This window comes from Anomaloglossus baeobatrachus, chromosome 2, assembly GCF_048569485.1.
Source record: "Anomaloglossus baeobatrachus isolate aAnoBae1 chromosome 2, aAnoBae1.hap1, whole genome shotgun sequence".
Lineage (NCBI taxonomy): Eukaryota > Metazoa > Chordata > Amphibia > Anura > Aromobatidae > Anomaloglossus > Anomaloglossus baeobatrachus.
Window position 1 is genome coordinate 507,353,869 of NC_134354.1, and position 25,621 is coordinate 507,379,489.

At 49.1% G+C, this 25,621-nt stretch overlaps 1 protein-coding gene across 1 annotated transcript in view; it reads left to right on the forward strand.

The window, feature by feature from the left end:
- MSL3 (MSL complex subunit 3) overlaps positions 1-23,742 on the forward strand; it is a 111,936-nt gene extending 88,194 nt beyond the window's left edge. The window contains exons 11-13 of the mRNA XM_075334281.1: positions 12,676-12,775; positions 14,851-14,935; positions 23,319-23,742. Of these exons, the coding sequence (XP_075190396.1) occupies positions 12,676-12,775; positions 14,851-14,935; positions 23,319-23,418 (285 nt within the window). The 3' untranslated portion in view covers positions 23,419-23,742. The remainder of the gene's footprint in view (positions 1-12,675; positions 12,776-14,850; positions 14,936-23,318) is intronic.
- The last annotated feature ends 1,879 nt before the right edge of the window (positions 23,743-25,621 follow it).

Sequence of the window (25,621 nt, forward strand, 5' to 3'; positions counted from 1 at the left end):
GACATGAAAAATTCAATAGCTATTTGTAAGTATGAAATGTGAAAAATGGAACCTGCATTACTGCCATGTTGGGGCTCTTCTGCATTGATCAATTCAGTAGCTAAATTTCTCTTTATTCATATATTCATGGCAGTAATGCAGGTTCCATTTTTCACATTTCATACTTACAAATAGCTATTGAATTTTTCATGTCAGTATTCACACAGCAGTTTCTGCTATTCCATGTATTCCCCTTCCATAGTCACTGGTGTGCATACCTTATCTCCCCATAGTGATGTTTTTTAGGTTTTTTGCACCCAGTTCAGACATAGAATGGAGTTCCAAACGTTATTCCTTAAAATCGATGTCACAAGGAGACTTCCTAGCATCAATTGACATCAAGGATGCTTATCTCCATGTGCCGATCGCACCCGAGCTTCAACGCTTTCTGCGTTTCGCCATCAGGGACGAACACTTCAGTTCGTGGCACTGCCATTCGGCCTGGCGACAGCCCCACGGGTCTTCACCAAGGTCATGGCAGCAGTGGTGGCGGTCCTACACTCTCAGGGCCACTCGGTGATCACTTACCTAGACGATCTTCTAGTCAAGACACCCTCCTGGGTGGCATGTCAACACAACCTGACCATTGCTCTGGAGACTCTCCAGGGGTTTGGGTGGATCATCAAATTTCCAAGGTCAAAACTGACACCGACCCAATCACTGACTTGCCTCGGGATGGAGTTTCATACTCTCTCAGCGATAGTGAAGCTTCCGCTGCATAGTCAGCGTTCACTACAGACAGGGGTGCAATCTCTCCTTCGGGCCCAGTCACCCCTTGAGGCGCCTCATGCACTTTCTAAGGAAGATGGTGGCAGCAAGGGAGGCAGTTCCCTTGCGCAGTTTCGTCTGCGTCTGATTCTATCGGACACCGCAAATGGGACAGGAGGTCGACGTCCCTAGACAAGAACGTCTCTTTCCCTTGCAGCAAAACCTCTCTTCAGTGGTGTCTTCTTTCCACTTCCTGGGCGGAGGAAAAATCCTTCCGGCCCCCAGCTGAGGCTGTGGTCACGACGGACGCGAGTCTGTCAGGGTGGGGAGCGGTCTTCCTCCACCACTCGGCTCAGGGAACCTGGACTCCGACAGAGTCCTCCCTTCAGATCAATGTTCTGGAGATAAGGGCAGTGGATCTAGCCCTAAAGGTGTTCCAGCGGTGGCTGGAGGGCAGGCAGATCCGAATTCAGTCGGACAACGCCACGGCGGTTGCGTACATCAACCACCAGGGCGGCACACGCGCAGTGGTCAAGCCTTCCGAGCAGTTCGGCGGATTCGGCTGTGGGCGGAATCCACAGCCTCCACCATCTCCGCAGTTCACATCCCGGGCGTAGAAAACTGGGAAGCAGATTTTCTCAGTCGCCAGGGCAGGGACGCAGGGGAATGATCTCTTCAGGACGTGTTTCTAGAGATCTGTTGCCGCTGGGGAACGCCGGACGTCGATCTAATGGCGTCTCGGCACAACAACAAAGTCCCGGCATTCATGGCTCGGTCCAAGGATCACAGAGCTCTGGCGGCAGACGCGCTAGTTCACGACTGGTCGCAGTTTCGACTGCCTTATGTTTTTCCTCCTCTGGCACTACTGCCCAGAGTGTTACGCAAGATCAGGTCAGACTGTCGCCGCGCCATCCTCGTCGCTCCAGACTGGCCGAGGTGATCGTGGTATCCGGATCTGTGGCACCTCACGGTGGGTCAACCGTGGACACTCCCAGACCGACCAGACTTGCTGCCTCAAGGGCCATATTTCCTTCTGAATTCTGCGGCTCTAAACCTGACTGTGTGGCCATTGAGTCCTGGCTCCTAGCGTCATCAGGGATATCTCCAGATGTCATTGCCACCATGAGACAGGCCAGGAAACCAACGTCCGCCAAGATCTATCACAGGACTTGGAGGATCTTCTTATCCTGGTGCTCTGATCAGGGTTTTACTCCCTGGCCGTTTGCCTTGCCCACTTTTCTTTCTTTCCTTCAATCCGGAATGGACAAGGGCTTGTCTCTCGGCTCTCTCAAGGACAAGTATCGGCGCTTTCCGGTCCCACCTTTACAAGCGTCCGTTAACACCCTCGGATCTTAACAGGGTGCTGACGACTCTTCAGAAGCCACTTTTCGAGCCGATGCGGGATCTCTCTATCTCGCCTTTCGCAAAGGGTGGCCTTCCTAGTGGCAGTCACATCACTCAGAAGAGTGTCTCAGCTAGCAGCGCTGTCATGCAAAGCCCCCTTCCTGGTGTTTCACCAGGATAGGGTGGTTCTACGTCCGGTCCCGGACTTTCTCCCTAAGGTATCCCCGTTTCATCTCAATCAGGATATCGTCTTACCCTCTTTGGGTCCGCATCCAGTTCACCAATGTGAAAAGGATTTGCATTTATTAGATCTGGTGAGAGCACTCCGGCTCTACATTTCTCGCACGGCGCCCCTGCGCCGGTCTGATGCGCTCTGGTCCTTATCACGGGCCAGAGTAAGGGATTTCAGGTTTTCAAGTCAACCTTGGCTCGGTGGATCAAGGAACCGATTCTTGAAGCCTACCGTTCTTTTAGGCTTCCGATTCCTGCAGGGCTGAAGGCCCATTCTACCAGAGCCGTCGGTGTCCTGGGCATTGCGACACCAGGCTACGGCTCGGCAGGTGTGTCAGGCGGCTACCTGGTCGAGTCTGCACACTTTCACGAAACACTATTAGGTGCATGCCGATGATTCGGCAGATGCCAGCCTAGGTAGGCGACTCCTTCAGGCGGCAGTTGCCCACCTATAAGAGGGGGCCGTTTTTCGGCTCTTTTTATCGAGGTATTCTTTTACCCACCCAGGGATTGCTTTTGGACATCCCAATTGTCTGGGTCTCCCAATGGAGCGACAAAGAAGAAGGGAATTTTGTTTCCTTACCGTAAATTCCTTTTCTTCTAGCTCCTATTGGGAGACCCAGCACCCGCCCCTGTTCCCTTCGGGCTGTTGTTCTTTTGTGTACACATGTTGTTCATGTTGAATTGTTCTTTTGGTTCATGGTTTCAGTTCTCCGAACATCCTTCGGATTGAATTTACCTTAGACCAATTTATAAGTTTCCTCCTTCCTGCTTTGGCACCAAAACTGATGAGCCCGTGATGCACGGGAGGGTGTATAGCAGAGGGGAGGGGTTACACTTTTTAAAGTGTAGTGCTTTGTGTGGCCTCCGGAGGCAGAAGCTATACACCCAATTGTCTGGGTCTCCCAATAGGAGCTAGAAGAAAAGGAATTTACGGTAAGTAAACAAAATTCCCTTCTTGCTGATTCTTTATACCATATATCCTCTTAACCCACAGAATTCAATGGGTCAATACACTATTTATTGTTTTAAGTATCCCTGCATATCAAACATAAAGGAAATTAATCCATAAATTTAGAGTATGCATGAGAGGATAGAGGATCTCATAGTCTAAGGGGAACTGCCAAGACATTTTACATAAGAAAGCAGAATCTATGGGACAAGCATGCAAGTAGTTTTCCAGGATACTTTACCTAATATAGACAGACCCTCCCCACACCACTCAAACGATCGTTTCACGTAGCTTTGTCAGGGAGTGATGTGAGGGAGTGCAGGGCAGCCTTATGATTCCCAGACAGCTGAAATGAATCAATCATTGAGCACTTCACTTACCGGACGCTGCCAGCACGAATGCGGAGGATCCCTCCCCCCACCACGAGGCCCAGGCACGTCAGGAGGGGCGACAGTGTCGCCTGTGATGACGCACCCGCACCACGGGGCAGGGGCAACAGGACCACGCATGCGCGCGGCAGCGTCAGTGCTCATAGTGCTGTGTCTAGGGGGAATCACCGCCATCTTGATGTGTACCAACAATCCAATGCACACACAAAAATGGTTGCCGCTATAGCATAATAGTTTAAAGAAATATAAATCTGCATCTATATATCGGAATAAATCCACAATAATCCAGAATACAATGTATAATATTAAGATTAATGTCAGGTTCATAGAATAACATTCATATTTGCCTATATCGGAAAATATTGATCGCAGATCGTGCTACCATTAATGCGTTCTAGAAATCTAGAGAATCATACTCTTTATTTCGATTTGTTCGCTATTATCAAATGGTGCCCAAAAACTCCCTCAATTAAAAACAAAAAGGAGGCGATGCAGCAGAGATACCTCAAAGTATAGATTTAGCATGCAAGAGAGACAACACTCTATTCCTGGAAGGACCTGCAAGGGAAGAATGCTTCCTACTCCCTAAAAGAGGGAAGAATAGGAAGCATTTAAGGTGACCAGGATGGATGAACATGGTCTGGTCTGATGCCTTGTCTTGATACAGCGCCTCCTCTCTTGTTGTGATTGCCCTTCTCTTTCCCTGTGTCATGTGGATGACACGTCATATGTCATCCACACAGTGACTCCATGATCCTCCTGAGCAAACAGTTTTTTCCTGCCCTTCCGTGGCAAAGCAAAGTACTGTAATGTGCATGAAAATTGCAATACCTTGATCTGCTCTCAGCAGGGCAGAGAGCAGTGTGCATGCGCAGTGGATGACACCGTGCAGATGACACAGGACGCATCATCCACATGAAGTAGGGAAGGGGACGGCGATGAGGGCAGCCGAGATGAGGCGCTACATCAAGATCAGCAGCGCCCATGTGACCGGACCATCCCACTGATAAGTAGAATAAAAGGTCTGGCTTTGTCGCTCCATTGGGAGACCCAGACAATTGGGTGTATAGCTTCTGCCTCCGGAGGCCACACAAAGTATTACACTTTAAAAAGTGTAACCCCTCCCCTCTGCCTATACACCCTCCCGTGCATCACGGGCTCCTCAGTTTTATGCTTTGTGTGGAAGGAGGCACACATCCACTCATGCATTCTCATTTTAGTTATATCGGTTGGAAGAAAAGTGGGCCCCCACGGGGCCCCCGGTATGTTCCCTTCTCACCCCACTACGTCGGCGGTGCTGTTAAGGTACCCATTGCGGGTACAAAGGCCGGAGCCTCATGCCGTCTCCTTCACCATCCCTTAGCGGCTCTGGGAGAAGTGGGATCCTGAGCGGTCATCCATTCACTGGGACCGTGCTCCCTCCGCAGCCCCTGTGGGAATCTGTCGGACAGGAGTCTATTTATCCTCAGGGACCGGGCCCTGCATCACTAAGGTACTCTGTGTCCCCATGGGGGATGTGCATGGAGCGCCTTCATCCCGGACGCTGCAGCAGCTGCTTATTGGTGACGGCCGGCGGACTTCCGCGCCGACCGCGCCTGCTTGTCGACCGCAGTCTTAAATTTAGTCCCCGGCTTCAATTGCGGCCTAGTAGCAAAACTCCCGCCCCCGGGCCTGTCTATCAGGGGTAAGGGCGGGACTGCCGACCTGACGTCGGATGTGAGGGCTGGAGCATCCTGTATGTTTCCTCCCCCCTCACTGATCACTGTGGGGACTCCAGATTCCCGCACTTTTCTAGCGCCGCCCACGGCCCCACTCCTCCCCAGAGAGCTCCGCCAGCCAATTTTTTGGCATTCTGCCGGTGGAGGATTTCCAGGAAAGAGCTCTGCAACGCTGGGAGACCTAAGGCAGGGAATCTGGAGGACACACGCTCCGCTTTTTAGCGGTCGGTAAGCCACACCGGTCACCCGGTGCTGGTCCCCTTAGGGTGCCGGAATAGATACTATATATTTATATATTTCTGTTCGGTCGGGCTGTATACCCTTTCCCATATACCCTCAGTGATCACTCTCCTAGGAGACAACAGCATGTCGTCCACAAGGAGCAAGGGTGCCAAGGCACAGGGTTATTTTGCGACCTGTACCTCTTGTGCGGCTAAGTTACCTGCGGGTTCCACCTACCCTCACTGTGAGCAATGCTCAACCCCTGTTTTGCTTGCTCAGCCGGAGCCTCGGTCACTAGTGGGCCCCTCGGCTCAGGTAGACCCCCCCCCTGCTCTCCCTGTCCAGGCGGCAGGGACAGAGTTTGCCGTTTTTGCTGAAAAACTCTGAGTCACTCTCACAAACAGGCCCCGGGCCCTGTTGGATCGTCGCCTCCAGGCCCCTCTCTGTCCGCGCCGCAGCGCGTTCCCAGGGGGGGCCCTAGGTCTCACGTGGAGGACTCCTGCCCGGACCACAGTCCCAGACCGGCTAAGCGGGCCCGCTGGGAATCTTCCCCGACTTCTTCACGCTGCTCGGGTTCCCAGCTTGAGGACTCTCTGGAGGACGAGGCGGACGTCGCAGGTCAGGGCTCTGACCCTGACGTTGCTCTCAATCTTGATACACCTGAAGGGGACGCCATAGTAAATGACCTTATCTCGTCCATCAACCAGGTGTTAGATATATCTCCCCCGCCGCCACCTGTAGAGGAGTCGACTTCTCAGCAGGAGAAACACCAGTTTCGGTTCCCTAAACGTACACGGAGTGCGTTTTTCGATCACTCTAACTTCAGAGATGCTGTCCAGAAGCCCAGAGCGGTTCTGGACAAGCGCTTTACTAAGCGCCTTACTGACACACGTTACCCCTTCCCCCTCTGACGTAGTTAAGTGTTGGGCTCAATGTCCCAAGGTGGATCCCCCAGTCTCTAGATTGGCGGCTAGATCTGTGGTATCGGTTGCAGATGGCTCATCGCTAAAGGATGCCACGGACAGGCAGATAGAGCTCCTGGTGAAATCCATCTATGAAGCCACGGGCGCGTCTTTTGCCCCGGCTTTTGCAGCCGTGTGGGCACTCCAAGCTATCTCAGCTTGTCTGGCTGAGATTAATGCGGTCACACGTAATTCTGCTCCGCAGGTTGCGTCTTTGACTTCTCAGGCGTCAGCTTTTTCTTCCTACGCCATGAACGCAGTTCTAGACTCTGCTAGCCGTACAGCGGTGGCATCCGCTCACTCTGTGGCAGTCCGCAGGGCCATGTGGCTGCGCGAATGGAAGGCAGACTCTGCTTCCAAGAGGTTCTTAACCGGTTTGCCGTTTTCTGGCGACCGCTTGTTTGGCGAACGATTGGATGAGATTGTTAAGGAATCCAAGGGAAAGGACTCCTCCTTACCCCAGTCCAAACCGAAGAGACCTCAGCAACGGAAAATACAATTGAGGTTTCGGTCCTTTCGTCCCTCCGCCAAGCCTCAATCCTCTTCGTCCAGCAGGCCGGAGAAAGGCCAGAGGAACTCCTATGCGTGGCGGGCTAAGCCACGCCCCCAAAAACCCGCCGGAGGCAATGCCTCCAAGGCGGGCCTCTTCATGACTCTCGGCATCCCCGAACCGCATCCTCGGTCGGTGGCAGGCTGTCCCGCTTTTGCGACGCCTGGTGGCCACATGTTCAAGACCGATGGGTGAGAGACATTCTGTCTCACGGTTACAGGATAGAGTTCAGCTCTCGTCCCCCGACTCGTTTCTTCAGAACCTCTCCGCCCTCCGAGCGAGCCGATGCACTCCTTCAGTTCGTGGCATTTCCTTTCGGCCTGGCGACAGCCCCACGGGTGTTCACCAAGGTCATGGCATCGGTTGTGGTGGTCCTACACTCTCAGGGCCACTCGGTGATTCCCTACTTAGACGATCTTCTGGTCAGGGCACCCTCTCAGATGGCGTGTCAAAACAGCCTTTCCGTCGCTCTGGCGACACTCCAGCAGTTCGGGTGGATCATCAACTTCCCAAAATCCAAGTTGACACCGACCCAATCACTGACGTACCTTGGGATGGAGTTTCATACTCAGTCAGCGGTAGTCATGCTACCGCTGGACAAACAGCTGTCGCTGCAGGCAGGGGTGCAATCTCTTCTTCGGGGTCAGTCACACCCCTTGAGGCGCCTTATGCACTTCCTGGGGAAGATGGTGGCAGCGATGGAGGCAGTGCCCTTCGCGCAATTCCATCTGCGGCCACTCCAGTGGGACATTCTTCGCAAATGGGACAGGAGGTCGACTTCCCTCGACAGGAACGTCTCTCTTTCCCTTGCAACCAAGACGTCACTTCAGTGGTGGCTCCTTCCCAACTCTCTGTCGCAGGGAAAATCCTTCCTACCCCCAACCTGGGCTGTGGTCACCACGGACGCGAGCCTGTCAGGGTGGGGGGCGGTTTTTCTCCACCACAGGGCTCAGGGAACCTGGACTCCGATAGTCTTCCCTTCAGATCAATATTCTGGAGATAAGGGCAGTGTATCTAGCCCTATTGGCCTTTCATCGGTGGCTGGAGGGCAGGCAGATCCGGATCCAGTCGGACAACGCCACTGCCGTCGCATACATCAACCACCAAGGTGGCACTCGCAGTCGTCAAGTCTTCCAGGAAGTCCGACGGATTCTGCAGTGGGTGGAAGCCACAGCTTCCACCATCTCCGCAGTTCACATCCCGGGTGTAGAAAACTGGGAAGCAGATTTTCTCAGTCGTCAGGGCATGGACGCGGGGGAATGGTCTCTTCACCCAGACGTGTTTCGAGAGATCTGTCGCCGCTGGGGAACGCCGGACGTCGACCTCATGGCGTCACGGCACAACAACAAAGTCCCGGCATTCATGGCCCGGTCTCAAGATCACAGAGCTCTGGCGGCGGACGCATTAGTTCAGGATTGGTCGCAGTTTCGACTGCCTTATGTATTTCCTCCTCTGGCGATGCTGCCCAGAGTGCTGCGCAAAATCAGGTCCGACTGTCGTCGCGCCATTCTCGTCGCGCCATTCTCGTCGCTCCAGATTGGCCCAGGCGGTCGTGGTACCCGGATCTGTGGCATCTCACGGTGGGTCAACCGTGGGTGCTCCCAGACCGCCCAGACTTGCTGTCACAAGGGCCGTTTTTCCACCTGAATTCTGTGGCCCTCAACCTGACTGTGTGGCCATTGAGTCCTGGCTCCTAGCGTCCTCAGGGTTATCTCAAGATGTCATTGCCACCATGAGACAGGCCAGGAAACCAACGTCCGCCAAGATCTATCACAGGTCTTGGAGGATTTTCTTATCCTGGTACTCTGATAAGGGTTTTACTCCCTGGCCTTTTGCCTTACCCACTTTTCTTTCATTCCTTCAATCCGGAATGGACAAGGGGTTGTCTCTCGGCTCTCAAGGGACAAGTATCGGCGCTATCCGTATTTTTTCAAAAGCGTCTAGCCAGGCTTCTGCAGGTCCGCACGTTCCTGCAGGGAGTTTGCCACATAGTCCCACCTTACAAGCGTCCGCTGGAACCCTGGGACCTTAACAGGGTGCTAACGGCTCTTCAGAAACCACCTTTCGAGCCGCTGCGGGATGTCTCTTTATCACGTCTTTCGCAGAAGGTGGCATTTCTAGTGGCAGTTACATCGCTCCGTAGAGTGTCGGAGCTGGCAGCGCTGTCATGCAAAGCCCCCTTCCTGGTTTTTCACCAGGATAAGGTGGTTCTGCGTCCTGTTCCGGAATTTCTCCCTAAGGTGGTATCTCCTTTTCATCTCAATCAGGATATCTCCTTGCCTTCATTTTGCCCTAATCCAATTCACCAATGTGAAAAGGATTTGCACTCATTAGATCTAGTGAGAGCACTCCAGCTCTACGTGTCTCGCACGGCGCCCCTGCGCCGTTCAGATGCGCTCTTTTGTCCTTGTCGCTGGCCAGCGTAAGGGTTCGCAGGCTTCCAAGTCAACCTTGGCTCGGTGGATCAAGGAACCGATTCTTGAAGCCTACCGTTCTTCTGGGTTTCAGCTTCCTTTGGGGCTGAAAGCCCATTCTACCAGAGCCGTGGATGCGTCCTGGGCATTGCGGCACCGGGCTACGGCTCAGCAGGTGTGTCAGGCAGCTACCTGGTCTAGTCTGCACACTTTCACGAAACACTATCAAGTGCATACCTATGCTTCAGCAGACGCCAGTCTAGGTAGGCGAGTCCTTCAGGCGGCGGTTGCCCACCTGTAAGAGGGGGTCGTTTTCGGCTCTTTTTATCGAGGTATTCTTTTACCCACCCAGGGACTGCTTTTGGACGTCCCAATTGTCTGGGTCTCCCAATGGAGCGACAAAGAAGGGAATTTTGTTTCCTTACCGTAAATTCCTTTTCTTCTAGCTCCTATTGGGAGACCCAGCACCCGCCCCTGTTCCCTTCGGTCTGTTTGTTCTTTTGTGTACACATGTTGTTCATGTTGAATGGTTCTTTTGGTTCATGGTTTTCAGTTCTCCGAACATCCTTCGGATTGAATTTACCTTAGACCAATTTTTAAGTTTCCTCCTTCCTGCTTTTGCACCAAAACTGAGGAGCCCGTGATGCACGGGAGGGTGTATAGGCAGAGGGGAGGGGTTACACTTTTTAAAGTGTAATACTTTGTGTGGCCTCCGGAGGAAGAAGCTATACACCCAATTGTCTGGGTCTCCCAATAGGAGCTAGAAGAAAAGGAATTTACGGTAAGTAAACAAAATTCCCTTCTTTTATGTTACAGCGGCTTGGGCATTTATATACAGTATCTTGGAATGCTGTATATAAGAGCTCACTGGGGATGGCTGCAGTTTATATGGGACAAATCTGGTGACAGGTTCCTTTTCAAAAGATATTCACAAGGGCCTTACAGCGTTCTGTAACTCCTTTTTAAAGGAGTACTCCCCATTATTTATTTTTTATGGGCTTAACCTGTGTAAATGTTTATGTAGTGTATGAGCATTGATGTACTTTCCTATTGCTGTCTCCAGAGCTGGCCCATTCCACTTCTACATCGTATCATTATTCTCAAATGCTGGCTCACGTCACACTGTGTGAGCCAGAAGTCACAATGACTATGCAAGTCTATGGTACATAATTGTGACTCTCCATTGACTTGCATTGCAAATGGGGCTTTGGAGTCACACACATCCTTATGCGATCTGGAAAGTAAGCACTTCAGTCACATGATTACAGAAGAGAACAAGAGCGGAAACCAGGGAATACTGTGACGTTTAAGTATTTTAACCCGTTAGTGACTACCAATATGCTTTTTCCTGAGGTATAAGTGACGGGTGACAATGTAGCAGCTGTACACTACAGCTAACAACCTAGTGCATCAAAGCTATCTGCAAAGTGGGTCCCCAAATGTTTGACAACAGATTAGAGAAGCATGCAAGTGGAAACTTCCTGGTCCATTTTTCAGCGTTTCCGGACTGATAAGAAGTTCCTGGATTGACTGGTCACTATGGATGAGACCTGGATTTATTTGTATATGACCCTGAAAACAAGGAGCAGTTAAGAGTAGAGGCACAGCTGTTCTTGTCCAAAGACAGGGTGTTCAGGATGCAAAAATCAACCAATAAGGTGATGGCGTCTGTGTTCTGGGATAAGGAGGGCGTGTTGCTAGTGGACTACCTTCAAAAGAGTTCCATCATCAATGCAAGGTATTACATTGAACTTTTGGACCAATTGAAGGCACCTCTGAAGGCCAAAAAACAACGCCTCCGCTCACACTGCACAAGCGACCACGGCAAAACTGGCAGAGCTGGGCTTCCATATGGTTGACCACCCACCTTGTTCACCAGATCTAGCTCCCTCCAATTATCATCTGTTTCCAAACCTGAAGAAACACCTCAAGGGTACTAAATTTCACACCATTTCTGATGCCATGGCTGCTACGGATGTCTGGTTTGAAGCACAACCAAAATCCTTCTTTTTGCTTGGCTTACGGAACTTGGAATACCAATGTCAGAAGTGTGTTGCCATCAGTGAAGAGTATGTGTGGAATAAATAATCATCCTATCTTTCTTTTTAGGTAAAGCCAAAGACTTATCCGCAGCACCTTGTATACCACTTCTTACATTTTAATAGTAAGCTAGGGAATTTGTTGAATGGTGAGATGCTGAGAAGGTTGGGAAAAACCAGAACTGAGTATTTGCATGCCATGCATTCTGCTTGGGCACCATACATAAATAACATTAAAGGGAACCTATCATCGTCTACATTCATTCTCATCTGTGGATGGCAAGGTATAGTGAGGGAGATACTGAGCAGAATGATATATAGTTATGTTGTAAAAGATTAATGTATAAGGGTTTGCTCTCCCACCATATAAATAGGATGAGTCCCGTCTGATGGAGCAGTGCTGAAAAGTGTTGTCTTTCACATGCCGATTCGGCATAAGGAAAACATTTGCTGCATACTGTAATTGGCAGCATATCTTTTGATCACGTGCACCCATACAAGTCTATGGGTGCTTGTGAAACATCAGACTGCACTCAGATGTCATCAGAGTGCAATGTGATTATACACCGGACAAGTGCGGAGAAGATGGAGAACTTAATTTCTCTATTGCCTTTTATGAGCTTCTTCATGCAAGAGAATATGATCATGGTATCATGACATTCAGCTCACACTCTCAGCAAAGTTTGAGCCAAGTATCAATAACATATCACATCTGATTTTCTCATTTTATTCTATACCCTAGTATGATCTCAACCTTACTTGTATCTTATTCACTTAAATCCGTGGTGTTTGTATGCCTGAGTCCAGTCCAGTGGGCGGTCTTAGTAGTGATTGACAGCTAGCTCTGCATACGCAGTTATCCAGGGAAGATTGTCTTTCAGTAGGACTGGACTTGTGCATACAAACACCAGGGATCAATGAATAACATGCTTTAGTAAAAAGTTTTACTGTAACGTTATCAAGAGTGTATGTCAATCTGAGCATCCCCTGCTCTATATAACATCTTATATGGCGCTCAGATGGGATTTTGAACATAACAGGATCCCTTTCTCATATGAACCAGTGGATAAATGTATTGTCTCTAACTAATACACATTATATCTGTAGGTGTTGTCTTGGAAACTAATGCCAGAAAATTATCCTCAAAGTGACCAGCCACCGCCTCCTTCCTATGTCTATGGGTCACAACATTTGCTTCGTTTATTTGGTAAGAAATATCTGTTATACTGAGAAAATGCTTCAATAACTACAAGCAGAATTTCCTGTTAGGTTAGCTTGTTTCCTGGCGTAGAGCCAGACTGTGTGGCCGAATCTCCGCCAACCTTCATTTTACTAATTGGCGCTCCATTGTAGGACAAACTGGCCATTGCGGTGGATGCTGTTTTGGTCATAACTGGTCTGAAGTGTGTTGTTGTTGTTTTTGCCATTCAGTCATCACAATTTTAAGATATTAATTTTTTTTTTTATATTATTTTTTTTTTTTTTTTTTTTTAACATTTTAAAAAAGCCTAAATTTAGGAATCAAACTAAAGGATTTTCATTTCCATGTTTCCAGGTTTTCTATTTCAGCTTGTACAATAATTGACAATTTTATACTTTAGGGGCTATCCAGGAGTAGATTAAAAATGTAAGAAAACTCAATTACAACCCCTGGCAAAAATTATGGACTCACCTGAGGATGTTCATGCAGTTGTTTACTTTTTTTTTTAAATAAAAGCAGATCACAGACATGGCACAGAACTAAAGTCATTTCAAATGGCAACTTTCTGGCTTTAAGAAACACTAACAAAAATGATGAAAACATAATGTGCTAGCCAGTTACTGTTACCTTTCAAGACCAAACGGGGAAAAAATTATTGAATCACCCTGTAAATTTTCATTCCCAAAACTAACACCTGCATCAAATAAGATCTGCTCTTTAGTCTGCATCTAAAAAGGAGTGATCACACCTTGGAGAGCTGTTGCACCAAGTGGACTGACATGAATCATGGCTCCAACACGAGAGATGTCAATTGAAACAAAGGAGAGGATTATCAAACTCTTAAAAGAGGGTAAATCATCACGCAATGTTGCAAAAGATGTTGGTTGTTCACAGTCAGCTGTGTCTAAAATTTGGACCAAATACAAACATGGGAAGTTTGTTAAAGGCAAACATACTGATAAACCAAGGAAGACATCAAAGCGTCAAGACAGAAAACTTAAAGCAATATGTCTCCAAAACAGGAAATGCATAACAAAACAAATGAGGAACGAATGGGAGGAAACTGGAGTCAATGTCTGTGACCGAACTGTAAGAAACCGCCCAAAGGAAATGGGATTTAAAAGCTAAACAAAAGCCATCATTAACACCTAAGCAGAAAAAAAACCAAGGTTACAATGGGCTAAGGAAAAGCAATCATGGACTGTGGATGACTGGATGTAAGTCCTATTCAGTGATGAATCGCGAATCTGCATTGGGCAAGGTGATGATGCTAGAACTTTTGGTGGTGTTCCAATGAGATTTATAAAGATGACTTTCCACAGCCATTGATGATATGGGACTGCATATCCGGTAAAGGCACTGGGGAGATGGCTGTAATTACGTCAATAAATGTGCAGGTTAACATTGAAATTTTGGATGCTTTTTTTTTTTTTTTTTTTTCTTATCCCATCAATTGAAAGGATGTTTGGCAATGATTAAATCATTTGAGATGATAATGCATCCTGCCAAAACTAAACAACTGAATGAACATCCTCAGAGCCAGGTGATTCCAGAATTTTTGCCAGAGGTTGTACCATTTTTATTGGTAAATCGAAGTGGGTTTATCTAGGGAGGTAATCGCTGTAGTACACTAAAATGGCGTCTGTCTCGTTAAACAGATAAAAACCTGTCCTACAATATTAATGGGGGAGGTGCCTGTGAGCATGTGCAGTGGGATTGCTTTGCTTCTGGGACTTGGTGATAACCTATATATGAAGGTTACAGAAGCAGAGCCTCCTACTGCACATGCTCACAAGCATCTATACTATGTATATTGTGGGATGGCTTTCTGTCAATTTAACAAGACATCAGTCATTTTACTGTACTAAACTGAATACCTCAATAGACTAATGTTTCACTAATTTAAAAAGGTATTTTTATGAGTTAAATACTTTATTATAGTATTAATCTTAAATGCCTTGTGGTGGTAGCAATAAAATGTTGTAGCTTTAGTAAAATTTCAAGTTTATAAATGATATGGGGGTGAAAATGAAAATGTGCGAAAAAAAATTTCAATCTTGTTTTAACTTTTCTATTTTTAGTGAAACTTCCTGAAATAATGGGAAAGATGTTTTTTGCAGAGAAAAACTTGAAAGTTTTGCTCAAGCACTTTGAACTTTTCTTAAGGTAGGTGCATGTCCTGCAGTGAATGCTTATTAACCTTTTGTTGGGACGGCCTCTTCTGCCCTCTCCTTCTTTTTAAGTACAAGATGGTGTCATGATTTCCTTGTACTATTTGCTGGACACAGAGAAAAGAGTACTAAATGGGCCCTCTGAGGTACAATAGGTCATTACATTTCAAAATTCCACCTGATATGGATGTTAAATGGGCCCCTTGCCTCTAGGGCCCCTGTGTGACACCACCAATATCATGTGTAACCCTGAGGCTTCGCTCCTACTTGGTATTGAGACACGTCCGTAGAACATTGCTTGCTTGCTTGCTTGCTTGCTCGCAGAAGAGGGTACTTATTCCTTTGCGCTTTTCCTTTGTTTTAACTGCGCTCAGGAAAAAGTGTATAGCACCCCCCAGTCTCTTCCGGTCTCCCCCGTTACCTTCTGCAGCGTCGGTCCCCCGCGCCCCTCCTCCTTGTCTACAGCAGAAATGCTGGTGCATGCGCAGAGCGGCTGTCAGCTGGCTCTCTGTATGCAGGGGCACAGCTTGCTGCAGGCTCACACTGGCTTGCTGTGGACCCAGGGAGCGTGAGTCCAGTATCACTGCATTCACACTCCTCAAATGGAGGGTCTATACTTCCAGAAAATGGTGGATACGTTCCCTGAGCATATCGTCATATACTGGGACCTCCAAAATTGATTACAGCAGACCAGATTTTTCTTTTTTTTTTCTTTTCAATAAATTGGAAGAGAGAATGTTTTTGGGAGTGTTTTGTTTTATTTTATATTTTTACTGGGTTAACGATGTCGGGTATCAAACGCCGTGGCATCACAACCCCAGGGCTTGATGCCAGGTGACATTACAGCTTACCCAGTTTGCCACCGCACTAGGGCAACGGGATGAGCCGGGACAAATCACCGGGATTGGCACCTCTAATGGATGCGTTACTTCTGGGGCAGCTGCGGCCTGCTATTTTTAGGCTAGGAAGGGCCAATAACTATGGACCTTCCCACCCTGAGAATACCAGACCACAGCTGTCTGCTTTACCTTAGCTGGTGATCCAATTTGGGGGACCCCACTTTTTAAATCATTATAAACCAAAAAAGCTTGGGGTGCCCCCCAGATTGGATCAGCAGCCGCCTAAGGTAAAGCTGCCAGCTGTGGTTTGCAGGCTGCAGCCATCTGCTTTACCCTAGCTGACTATATCAAAAATGGGGGGGGAAGACCCAACGTTTTTGTTTTATTTTTTGGCTAAATACAAGACTAGGCACCCTTTGAAGTATCGGCGTACTTGGGAGAAATTGCACATTTTTTGGTGCATTTTTTTTTTTTTTCCTGACACCCTTGTAAAAGAAAAAAAAAGCTACTTGGTTGAAGTAACAACTTTGTGGGTAAAATATTCATATATTTTTTTTTTTTTCTTTTTTAATTTTCACAGCTAAATGCTATGAAGCCCCCGGGGGTTCAAAGTTCTCACCAAACATCTAGATGAATTCCTTGGGGGGGGGGGGGCTACTTTCCAAAATGGGGTCACTTGTAGAAGGTTTTTGCTGTTTAGGTACCTTTTTTAGGTGCCCTACAAATTCAACATGGTGCCCGCAATCTTTTTTTAGTCAAACTTGCTTTCCAAAATTCAAATATTGCTCCTTCTGTTCTGAGCCCTCCCATTTGTCCAAACAGAGGTTTCTGACCACATGTGGGGTATCTGCATGCTTAGAAAAAATTGGGTAACAAATTTTGAGTTCCTTTTTGTTGTTACTACTTCAAAAAGTAAATAAATTGGCGCAAGAGCAACACTTTTAGGAAGAAAAAAAAAATATATATATATATTATATATTATATTATATTATATTATATTTTCATTTTTTTTTTCCATTCCACGTTGCTTTTAGTTCTGGTGAGGCAAATGAAGAGTTAATAAACTTCTTGCATGTGGTTTTGAGTACTTTGAGGGGTGCAGTTTTTAGAATAGTATTTTCTGACTCCTAGGCATCTCAAACAGTGACACCAAAGTCACTTCAAATATGCTGTGGTCCTAAAAAAAAAAAAAAAATGGTTTTGTGAATTTTGTTGAAAAATGGGAAATTGCTGATTTAACTTTGACCCCTTCTAACTTCCTAACCCCGAAAAAATGTTATTTCAGAAATTGCGTTGTTGTAAAGTAGACGAGTGGGAAATGTAATTTCTTTATCGTTCCTTTGGGAGACCCAGACCATGGGTGTTTAGCTTCTGCCTCCGGAGGACACACAAAGTACTACACTTAAAAGTGTAGCTCCTCCCTCTGAGCTTATACACCCCCCTGGTAGCCAGTCCTAGCCAGTTTATTGCTTTGTGTCAGGAGGCATACATCCACACATGCATTCTCATCTGATTTGTTTGACTTTTGGAAAGAGTTTGGAGAAAAGCGGGTCCATGTCTGGACTCCCGGCATGTCCCTTCTCACCCCACTGTGTCAGCGGTTTTGTTAAGGTTGATTTACAAGGCTGCAGCCTTACATGCCGCGCTCCTTCACCATCCCTTCTGGGCTCTGGCTTGAAGTGGGAGCCAGCTCGGTCTCCATGCCTGGCAGGAGTCCGGTCTCCATCCACAGCCCCTTGATGATTCTGTTGGACCGGAGCACTCATCCCCAGGGACATGGCCCTGCGTCTCAGCAGCTAAGTACTTGAGACGTTTATGTTGGGGGTCCCGGTTCTTTATTGTAAGGGGAGAGTATGCTGTATGTGATTGTTTTAACTTTTCCGGCGGGTTCTCTAGCTTTTGCCTGAGAACCGCGCCGATGGTGCCTGCTTGTCGGCCTCACCGCTTAAATTTAGGCCCCGGCTTCGCCGGAGGCCTAGTTTCATTTTCCTGCCCTCGCATGTCACTCATGCAGAGGGACAGGTTCGGCTCCTCCCGGCGGCCGTTCTACACAGGGGAGGGACACTCCCCACTGCTGGGGCGTCCCTCCTTCCCTGCAGGTCTCTATAGCCCTCCAGTTCCCGCTCTTTTATAGGAACGCTCCTAGTCATTTCTCAGGCAGAGTTCACTCTGCTCTGGGACATCCTGCATTCTACATCTCTGCTGAGGTGCTGCGACTGGGGGACCAGGCTTCGGGATCTGGAGGGCACACAACACCGCGCTCAGCGGTCTGGTAAGCCACAGCCGGTCTCCGGTTGTGGACCTCTGTATATTCTCCCTGGGGTTCATTCTCTGCAAAGCCCCCACTCCAGCAACATGTCTCACACAAGGAGCACGGCTCCAAAGCTTTATTCTGCATGCACTGCATGTAAGCTCCTGCTGCCTGAGCCGAGCATTTATCCACACTGTGATGGTTGCTCTAACTTGGCGGTGCCACAGCCTGGAGTCTCACCCTCAGTGGTCTCTCAGGCTGCTGCTGCACCTGTGACTGAACCCCCGGCCTGGGTAGAGTCCTTTTCTAGGTCCATATCCCAGTCATTTGCTGAGTCCATGGGACTTTTGTCCAGGACTTTGATGAATATGCATCAGCCTCCCTCACAGGGTGCCTCTAATACTCTTGACAGAGGACTCCTATCCTCTGACCTCCGTCCATCGGAGCTCACGGAGGATTCATCATCTGATCCCAGACCCCGTCCTTCTAAGAGAAGGCGCAGGGTTTCCTCCCCCCTCCCCATCCCACGGCTCTGTTTCAAGAGCTGACTCTCAAGATGAGGAGGATGCCCTCACTGGGGGCTCGGAGGCTATGTATCCCATCGATTTCTCTGAGGGTGACTCAGATCTTAGTGATTTTGATTGCTTCTATTAATTCTGTGCTGGATCTCAATCCGCCAGTGTCAGAGGAGCAACTCTCTTTGGCAGAAAAACATCAGTTTACCTCGTCTAAGAGCGTGAAGAGTGTGTTCTTTAACCACTCCAGTTTTCAGACCGCTGTGACCAAACCCAGGGCCTGCCCTGACAAATGCTTTCCAAAGCGTGGTTCTGATGACCGGTTTCCATTTCCACCTGAGGTGGTCAAGGAGTGGTCTCACTCCCCAAAGGTAGACCCTCCGGTGTCTAGGCTATCAGCCCGGACCGTTGTGTCGGTGGCTGACGGCACCTCACTTAAGGATTCCACTGACCGTCAGATTGACCTTCTGGCCAAATCTGTGTATGAAGCTGCGGGGGCCGCGTTTTCCCCGACTTTTGCAGCAGTGTGGGCCCTCAAAGCCATCTCTGCTTCTCTAGAGGAGATGCATTCCCTCTCCAAGGAATCTATGCCTGAGATGGTTACCTTAACTGCTCAGGCTTCAGCTTTTTCATCTTATGCCATGTCTGCCATGCTAGAGGCTGCTCACCGCACTGAGGTGGCTTCAGCTAATTCTCTTGTTATCCGCAGGATTTTGTGGCTTCGAGAGTGGAAGGCAGATGCTTCTTCCAAGAAGTTTCTTGCTGGGCTCCCTTTTGCTGGTTCACGGCTGTTTGGTGAACAGCTGGATGAAATCATTAAAGAAGCTACTGGCGGGAAGAGAACTTCCATGCCACAAACCAAGACCAGGAAACCCGCCCAGGGTAGGAATCAATCGAGGTTTCGTTCCTTTCGTTCCTCCAACTGGTCATCCTCTAAGCCTTCCGCCTCGTCCGCTAACTCAGCCAAGGATCAGAAATGCAACTGGCGCCCAAAAGCGCGTCCGCAGAAGACCGCAGGAGGTTCTGCCACTAAGGCAGCTTCCTCATGACTCTCGGCCCGCTCCAGCCGCGTCCTTAGTCGGTGGCAGGCTCTCCCACTTTGGCGACGCTTGGTTAAAGCAAGTCTCCGATCAGTGGGTGAGAGACATCATATCTCTCGGCTACAGGATAGAATTCTCTTCCAGCCCTCCAAACAGATTTTTTCTCTCAACTCCCCCCTGCTCCAAGGCCGCCGCCTTCTCGCAGGCCGTGGCGTCCTTGCAGGCAAGCGGAGTGATTGTCCCAGTTCCCGCTCAGGAACGGTTCAGAGGTTTTTACTCAAATCTCTTCCTAGTTCCAAAAAAGGACTGTACCTTCCGGCCCATCCTGGATCTCAAGCTTCTCAACAAGCATGTCCGGGTGCGGCATTTTCGCATGGAGTCTCTGCGATCAGTCATTGCCTCTATGACCCAAGGGGAGTTCCTGGCGTCCATCAGAGATGCCTATCTACATGTGCCAATCGTAGTGTCACATCAGCGTTGGTTACGTTTTGCGATAGGAGAGGATCATTTCCAATTCGTGGCTCTCCCCTTCGGGTTAGCCACGGCCCCTCGGGTTTTCACCAAGGTCATGGCGGCAGTGATTGCGGTCCTGCACCTCCAGGGGTTAGCAGTGCTTCCTTATCTGGACGACCTTCTGGTCAAGGGTACAACCAGCGCAGACTGTCAGCGGAGTGTTTCGCTCACTCTCGCCACCCTAGCCCAATTCGGGTGGATTGTCAATCTTCCCAAATCCACTCTGACTCCGACCCAGAGTGTCACGTACCTAGGGATGCAGTTCGAGACTTTGATTAAGGGCAACTTCACAAGTGCCGGCAAACCGCAGTCTCTCCGGCTAGCGGTGCGCTCTCTCCTGAGGCCCCGCCGTTATTCCCTCAGGCGCCTGATGCAGGTACTGGGTCAAATGGTGGCCTCCATGGAGGCGGTTCCCTTTGCCCAGTTCCATCTGCGTCCTCTGCAGCTGGACATTCTCCGCTGTTGGGACAAGCGGCCTTCCTCCTTACAGAGGTTAGTGGCTCTGTCGCCATGGACCAGGAGCTCTCTTCAGTGGTATCTTCGACCCCTCTCCCTGTCCCAAGGGCGCTCCTTCCTGACTCCGTCCTGGGTGATTCTCACCACGGATGCCAGCCTATCCGGCTGGGGAGCGGTACATCTCCACCACAGAGCACAGGGCACTTGGACTCCGTCCGAATCAGCCCTTTCAATCAATGTGCTGGAAACCAGAGCTGTGCTTCTAGCTCTCCTAGCCTTTCACCACCTGTTGGCGGGCAGGCACATTCGAGTCCAGTCAGACAACGCGACAGCGGTTGCCTACATCAATCACCAAGGCGGGACACGCAGCCGCCTGGCAATGTTGGAGGTCCAACGCATTCTTCAATGGGCGGAGGACTCCAAGTCCACCATATCCGCAGTCCACATCCCTGGCGTAGAAAACTGGGAGGCAGATTCTCAGCCGTCAATCCGTGGACGGTGGCGAGTGGTCCCTGCACCCGGCAGTGTTTCAGTCAATCTGCCGCAAGTGGGGCACTCCGGACGTGGACCTAATTGCATCCCGTCACAACAACAAGGTTCCGGTTTACGTGGCTCGCTCCCACGATCCTCAGGCCTTCGCCGCGGACGCTCTGGTTCAAGACTGGTCCCAGTTTCGTCTGTCCTACGTGTTTCCCCCTCTTGCTCTCTTGCCCAGAGTCCTGCGCAAGATCAGAATGGAGGGCCGTCGAGTCATCCTCATTGCACCGGACTGGCCCAGGTGAGCTTGGTATCCGGACCTGCTCCAACTGTCCGTGGAGATGCCGTGGCATCTTCTGGACCGTCCAGACCTGCTCTCACAAGGTCCGTTTTTCCGCCCAAATTCTGCGGCACTCAAATTGACGGCGTGGCTCTTGAGTCCTGGATTTTGACGGCTTTTGGTATTCCTCCTGAAGTCATATCCACTATGACTCGGGCCCGTAAGTCTTCCTCCGTCAAGATCTATCACAGGACTTGGAAAATTTTCCTGTCCTGGTGTCGCTCTTCCGGCCATTCTCCTTGGCCATTCTCGTTGCCGACCCTTCTGTCTTTTTTACAGTCCGGTCTGCAGCTAGGACTGTCCCTCAACTCTCTCAAGGGACAAGTCTCAGCTCTATCAGTGCTGTTCCAGCGGCGTCTCGCCCGGCTGGCTCAGGTCCACACCTTCATGCAAGGTGCGTCTCACATCATTCCGCCTTATCGGCGGCCCTTGGATCCCTGGGACCTTAACTTGGTCCTCACGGTATTGCAGAAACCCCCTTTCGAGCCCCTTAGGGAGGTTTCTTTGTATCGTCTTTCTCAAAAGGTGGCCTTTCTAGTTGCCATCACTTCTCTCAGGAGAGTCTCTGATTTGGCTGCGCTCTCCTCGGAGTCACCTTTTTTTGGTTTTTCACCAAGACAAGGTAGTTCTCAGTCCGACCCCGGACTTTCTTCCTAAGGTGGTCTCTCCCTTCCACCTTAACCAGGATATTTCCTTGCCTTCCTTCTGTCCGGCCCCTGTTCATCGCTTTGAGAAAGCGCTGCATACTCTAGATCTGCTGCGTGCTCTCCGGATTTATGTGTCTCGCACCGCTGCGCTTAGGCGGTGCACCTCTCTTTTTGTGCTAACCACAGGGCGGCGCAAGGGTCTCTGCTTCTAAGCCGACCTTGGCCCGTTGGATTAGATCGACCATTTCGGACGCCTACCAGAGTACTCAGGTGCCTCCCCCGCCGGGGATCAAAGCACACTCGACCAGAGCTGTCGGTGCCTCTTGGGCTTTTAGGCACCAGGCTACGGCTCAACAAGTCTGTTAGGCTGCCACTTGGACTAGCCTGCATACCTTTTCGAAGCACTACCAAGTGCATGCTCATGCTTCGGCAGATGCGAGCTTGGGCAGACGCATCCTTCAGGCGGCTGTCGCCCACTTGTGAAGTTAGGCTCCGCCTACTTCTTAGTTTTTCTGTTTATTCCCACCCAGGGACAGCTTTGGAACGTCCCATGGTCTGGGTCTCCCAAAGGAACGATAAAGAAAAAGAGAATTTTGTTTGTTACCGTAAATTCTTTTTCTTATAGTTCCGTATTGGGAGACCCAGCTCCCTCCCTGTTGCTTGTTGGCAATTTTCTTGTTCCGTGTGTTATCACCGGCTGTTGTCGTGGACAGAGTCTCCGGTTGTTCCGGTTCTTACTCGGTTCTACTTGTGGGTGGCTATTCTCCTTCAGCTTTTGCACTAAACTGGCTAAGACTGGCTACCAGGGGGTGTATAAGCTCAGAGGGAGGAGCTACATTTTAAGTGTAGTACTTTGTGTGTCCTCCGGAGGCAGAAGCTAAACACCCATGGTCTGGGTCTCCCAATACGGAACTATAAGAAAAAGAATTTACGGTAAGTAACAAAATTCTCTTTTTATTAACTATTTTGTGTGACTTATCTCTCTGGTTTAAGGACATAAAAATTTGAAAGTTTGAAAATTCCAAACTTTTCATCAAATTTCCGATTTTATTATTTTATTTTTTTTTCCACACATAAAAGCAAAAAATATCCGAATTTTATAACCTATTATGAAGTATAATATTTTATGAAAAAAACAATCTCAGAATCACCAGGATCAGTTGAAGTGTTTCAGAGTTATAACCTCATAAAGGGACACTGGTCAGAATTGGAAAAAATGGCCTAGGCATGAAGTACAAAACAGTCTTTGTCCTTTTAAGTGGTTAATGAGTTAACACAATGTATAATTTCTCTTTTGCAGGTTTCTTGCGGAGTATCATGAAGATTTCTTTCCAGAGACTGCGTACGTGGCTGCAAATGAGGCCTACTATAGCACTAAAAATCCTCGTGCTATATATTAAAGTTACACTGCAGTCTAGTCATTCCTGATTCCACTATTTTGTGAACTTTTTTTGGATGCCTCATCAGTTTTGTTGTATATTTTTTCAAAGGTTTTATGTGAATTTGTGAACTGGACTTTCGAAAAGTACTAAACAAGCATCTGGCAGATGACCAAGGACTCTTGCTGTATTCTTTCTCAACATTTTTGGTTAAACAAACCCCGGAGACACGATGGCATTTCCACAAGTCACTTGACACAACTATTCTGAAGTTCTGCCTGCTTTTATGAACGGTCACATTCAATTGTGGTGTTTATTAAATAAAAAAAACAATGTTGTGTTGATGAGTTTATTTTTGCTAGTTTTGTGGATTTTACTTGGGGTATGATGTGCACAGGCAAATTCCACCTGTGAATTCACTGTATGAAACCTCATAAACCATAATGCACCACAAGCTAAGCACAACATTGCTATGCACATGTTCAGTATTTTTATTTTTTAAAAGCTTTGGGATTCAGGAACTGTGGTGTTCATTCTTTGGTAGTTTAATAACCCCTTAACGACCCATGACGTACTGGGTAGGTCATGGATCGTGTGCAGTTAATCCCTGCCCCTCTGCCGTGGGCAGGTGGAGGCGATCCGTGCACATATCAGCTGTTTTCAACAGCTGACGTGTGCCTGCTAGTCGCGGGTGGAATTGCTTCCACCCGCGGCCATTAACCCCTTATATCTCGCTGCCAAAATCTGGCAGCGAGATGTATATGCGCGCCCGCATGACAGTGACATACCCCGCCCCCATCGGAAGTCACATGACATGATCACGTGACGTTCGGTGGTTGCCATGGTAGCACAGAGTCATGTGATGACGCCTGTAGCTAACATGAGTCACTTCCCCTCAATGCCGGAATACAGCCGGCATTGAAAGTAAAGCACCAAATCTGCAGTTCTCAGCTCTGTAGCTGTGATCTGCAGATAGGGCAGAGCGATTGGATTGCTGATCGCTATAGCCTCCTAGGGGGACTAGTAAAATAAAAAAAGTTAAGTTTTAAAAAATTAAAAACCCTAGAAATTCAAATCACCCCCATTGACAAAAATTAAAGGGTTAAAAAAATAATTTACACATTTGGTATCGCCGTGTTCCGAAATGCCCGATCTATCAAAATATAAAATCAATGAATCTGATCAGTAAACTGCGTAGCGGCAAAAAAATTCCAAACGCCAAAATTACATTTTTCTTTGTCGCTCCATTGGGAGACCCAGACAATTGGGTGTATAGCTTCTGCCTCCGGAGGCCACACAAAGTATTACACTTAAAAGTGTAAAGCCCCTCCCCTTCTGCCTATACACCCCCCGTGCATCACGGGCTCATCAGTTTTTATGCTTTGTGCGAAGGAGGCTGACATCCACGCATAGCTCCACATCTTAGTCAGCAGCAGCTGCTGACTATGTCGGATGGAAGTAAAGAGGGCCCATATAGGGCCCCCAGCATGCTCCCTTCTCACCCCACTCTGGTCGGCGGTGCTGTTAAGGTTGAGGTACCCATTGCGGGTACATAGGCAGGAGCCACATGCTGTTTTCCTTCCCCATCCCTTAATGGGCTCTGGGTGAAGTGGGATCCTATTCGGTCTCCAGGCACTGAGGCCGTACTCCCTCCGCAGCCCCTGGGGAATCTGCTGGACAGGAGCCGAGTATCGTCAGGGACAAGGCCCTGCTACTGTGAGGTACTCTGTGTCCCCGTGGGGACCGCGCATGGAGCGCTTGTGCCATATACACTGCAGCACTGCTGGGTGTGTTAGTGCGCCGGGGAGCGCAGGCCGCGCTGTGAGGTACTCTGTGTCCCCCTGGGGGACCGCGCATGGAGCGCTGATACCCTATACACTGCAGCACTGCTGGGTGTGTTAGTGCGCCGGGGACTACCGCGCCGGCCGCGCTTATATGCGGGCCGCGCTTATAACTTTAGTCCCCGGCTTTTGCGGCCTAGTAGCGCATATTCCCGCCCCCAGGCCTGTCAGTCAGAGGAAGGGCGGGACGCTGCACAGAACGTCAGCGCTGAGGGCTGGAGCATACTCTGTATCCTCCTCCCCCCTCATTCAGCTCAGTGGGGCTCCAGATTCCCGCACTTTCTGGGGCACGCCCTCGGCCCCCTCCTCCCCACAGAACGCCGGCAGCCATTCCTGTCAGCTCTTCTGACGCTGGAGAGGAGAGAAAGCTCTGGGAGGCCCAG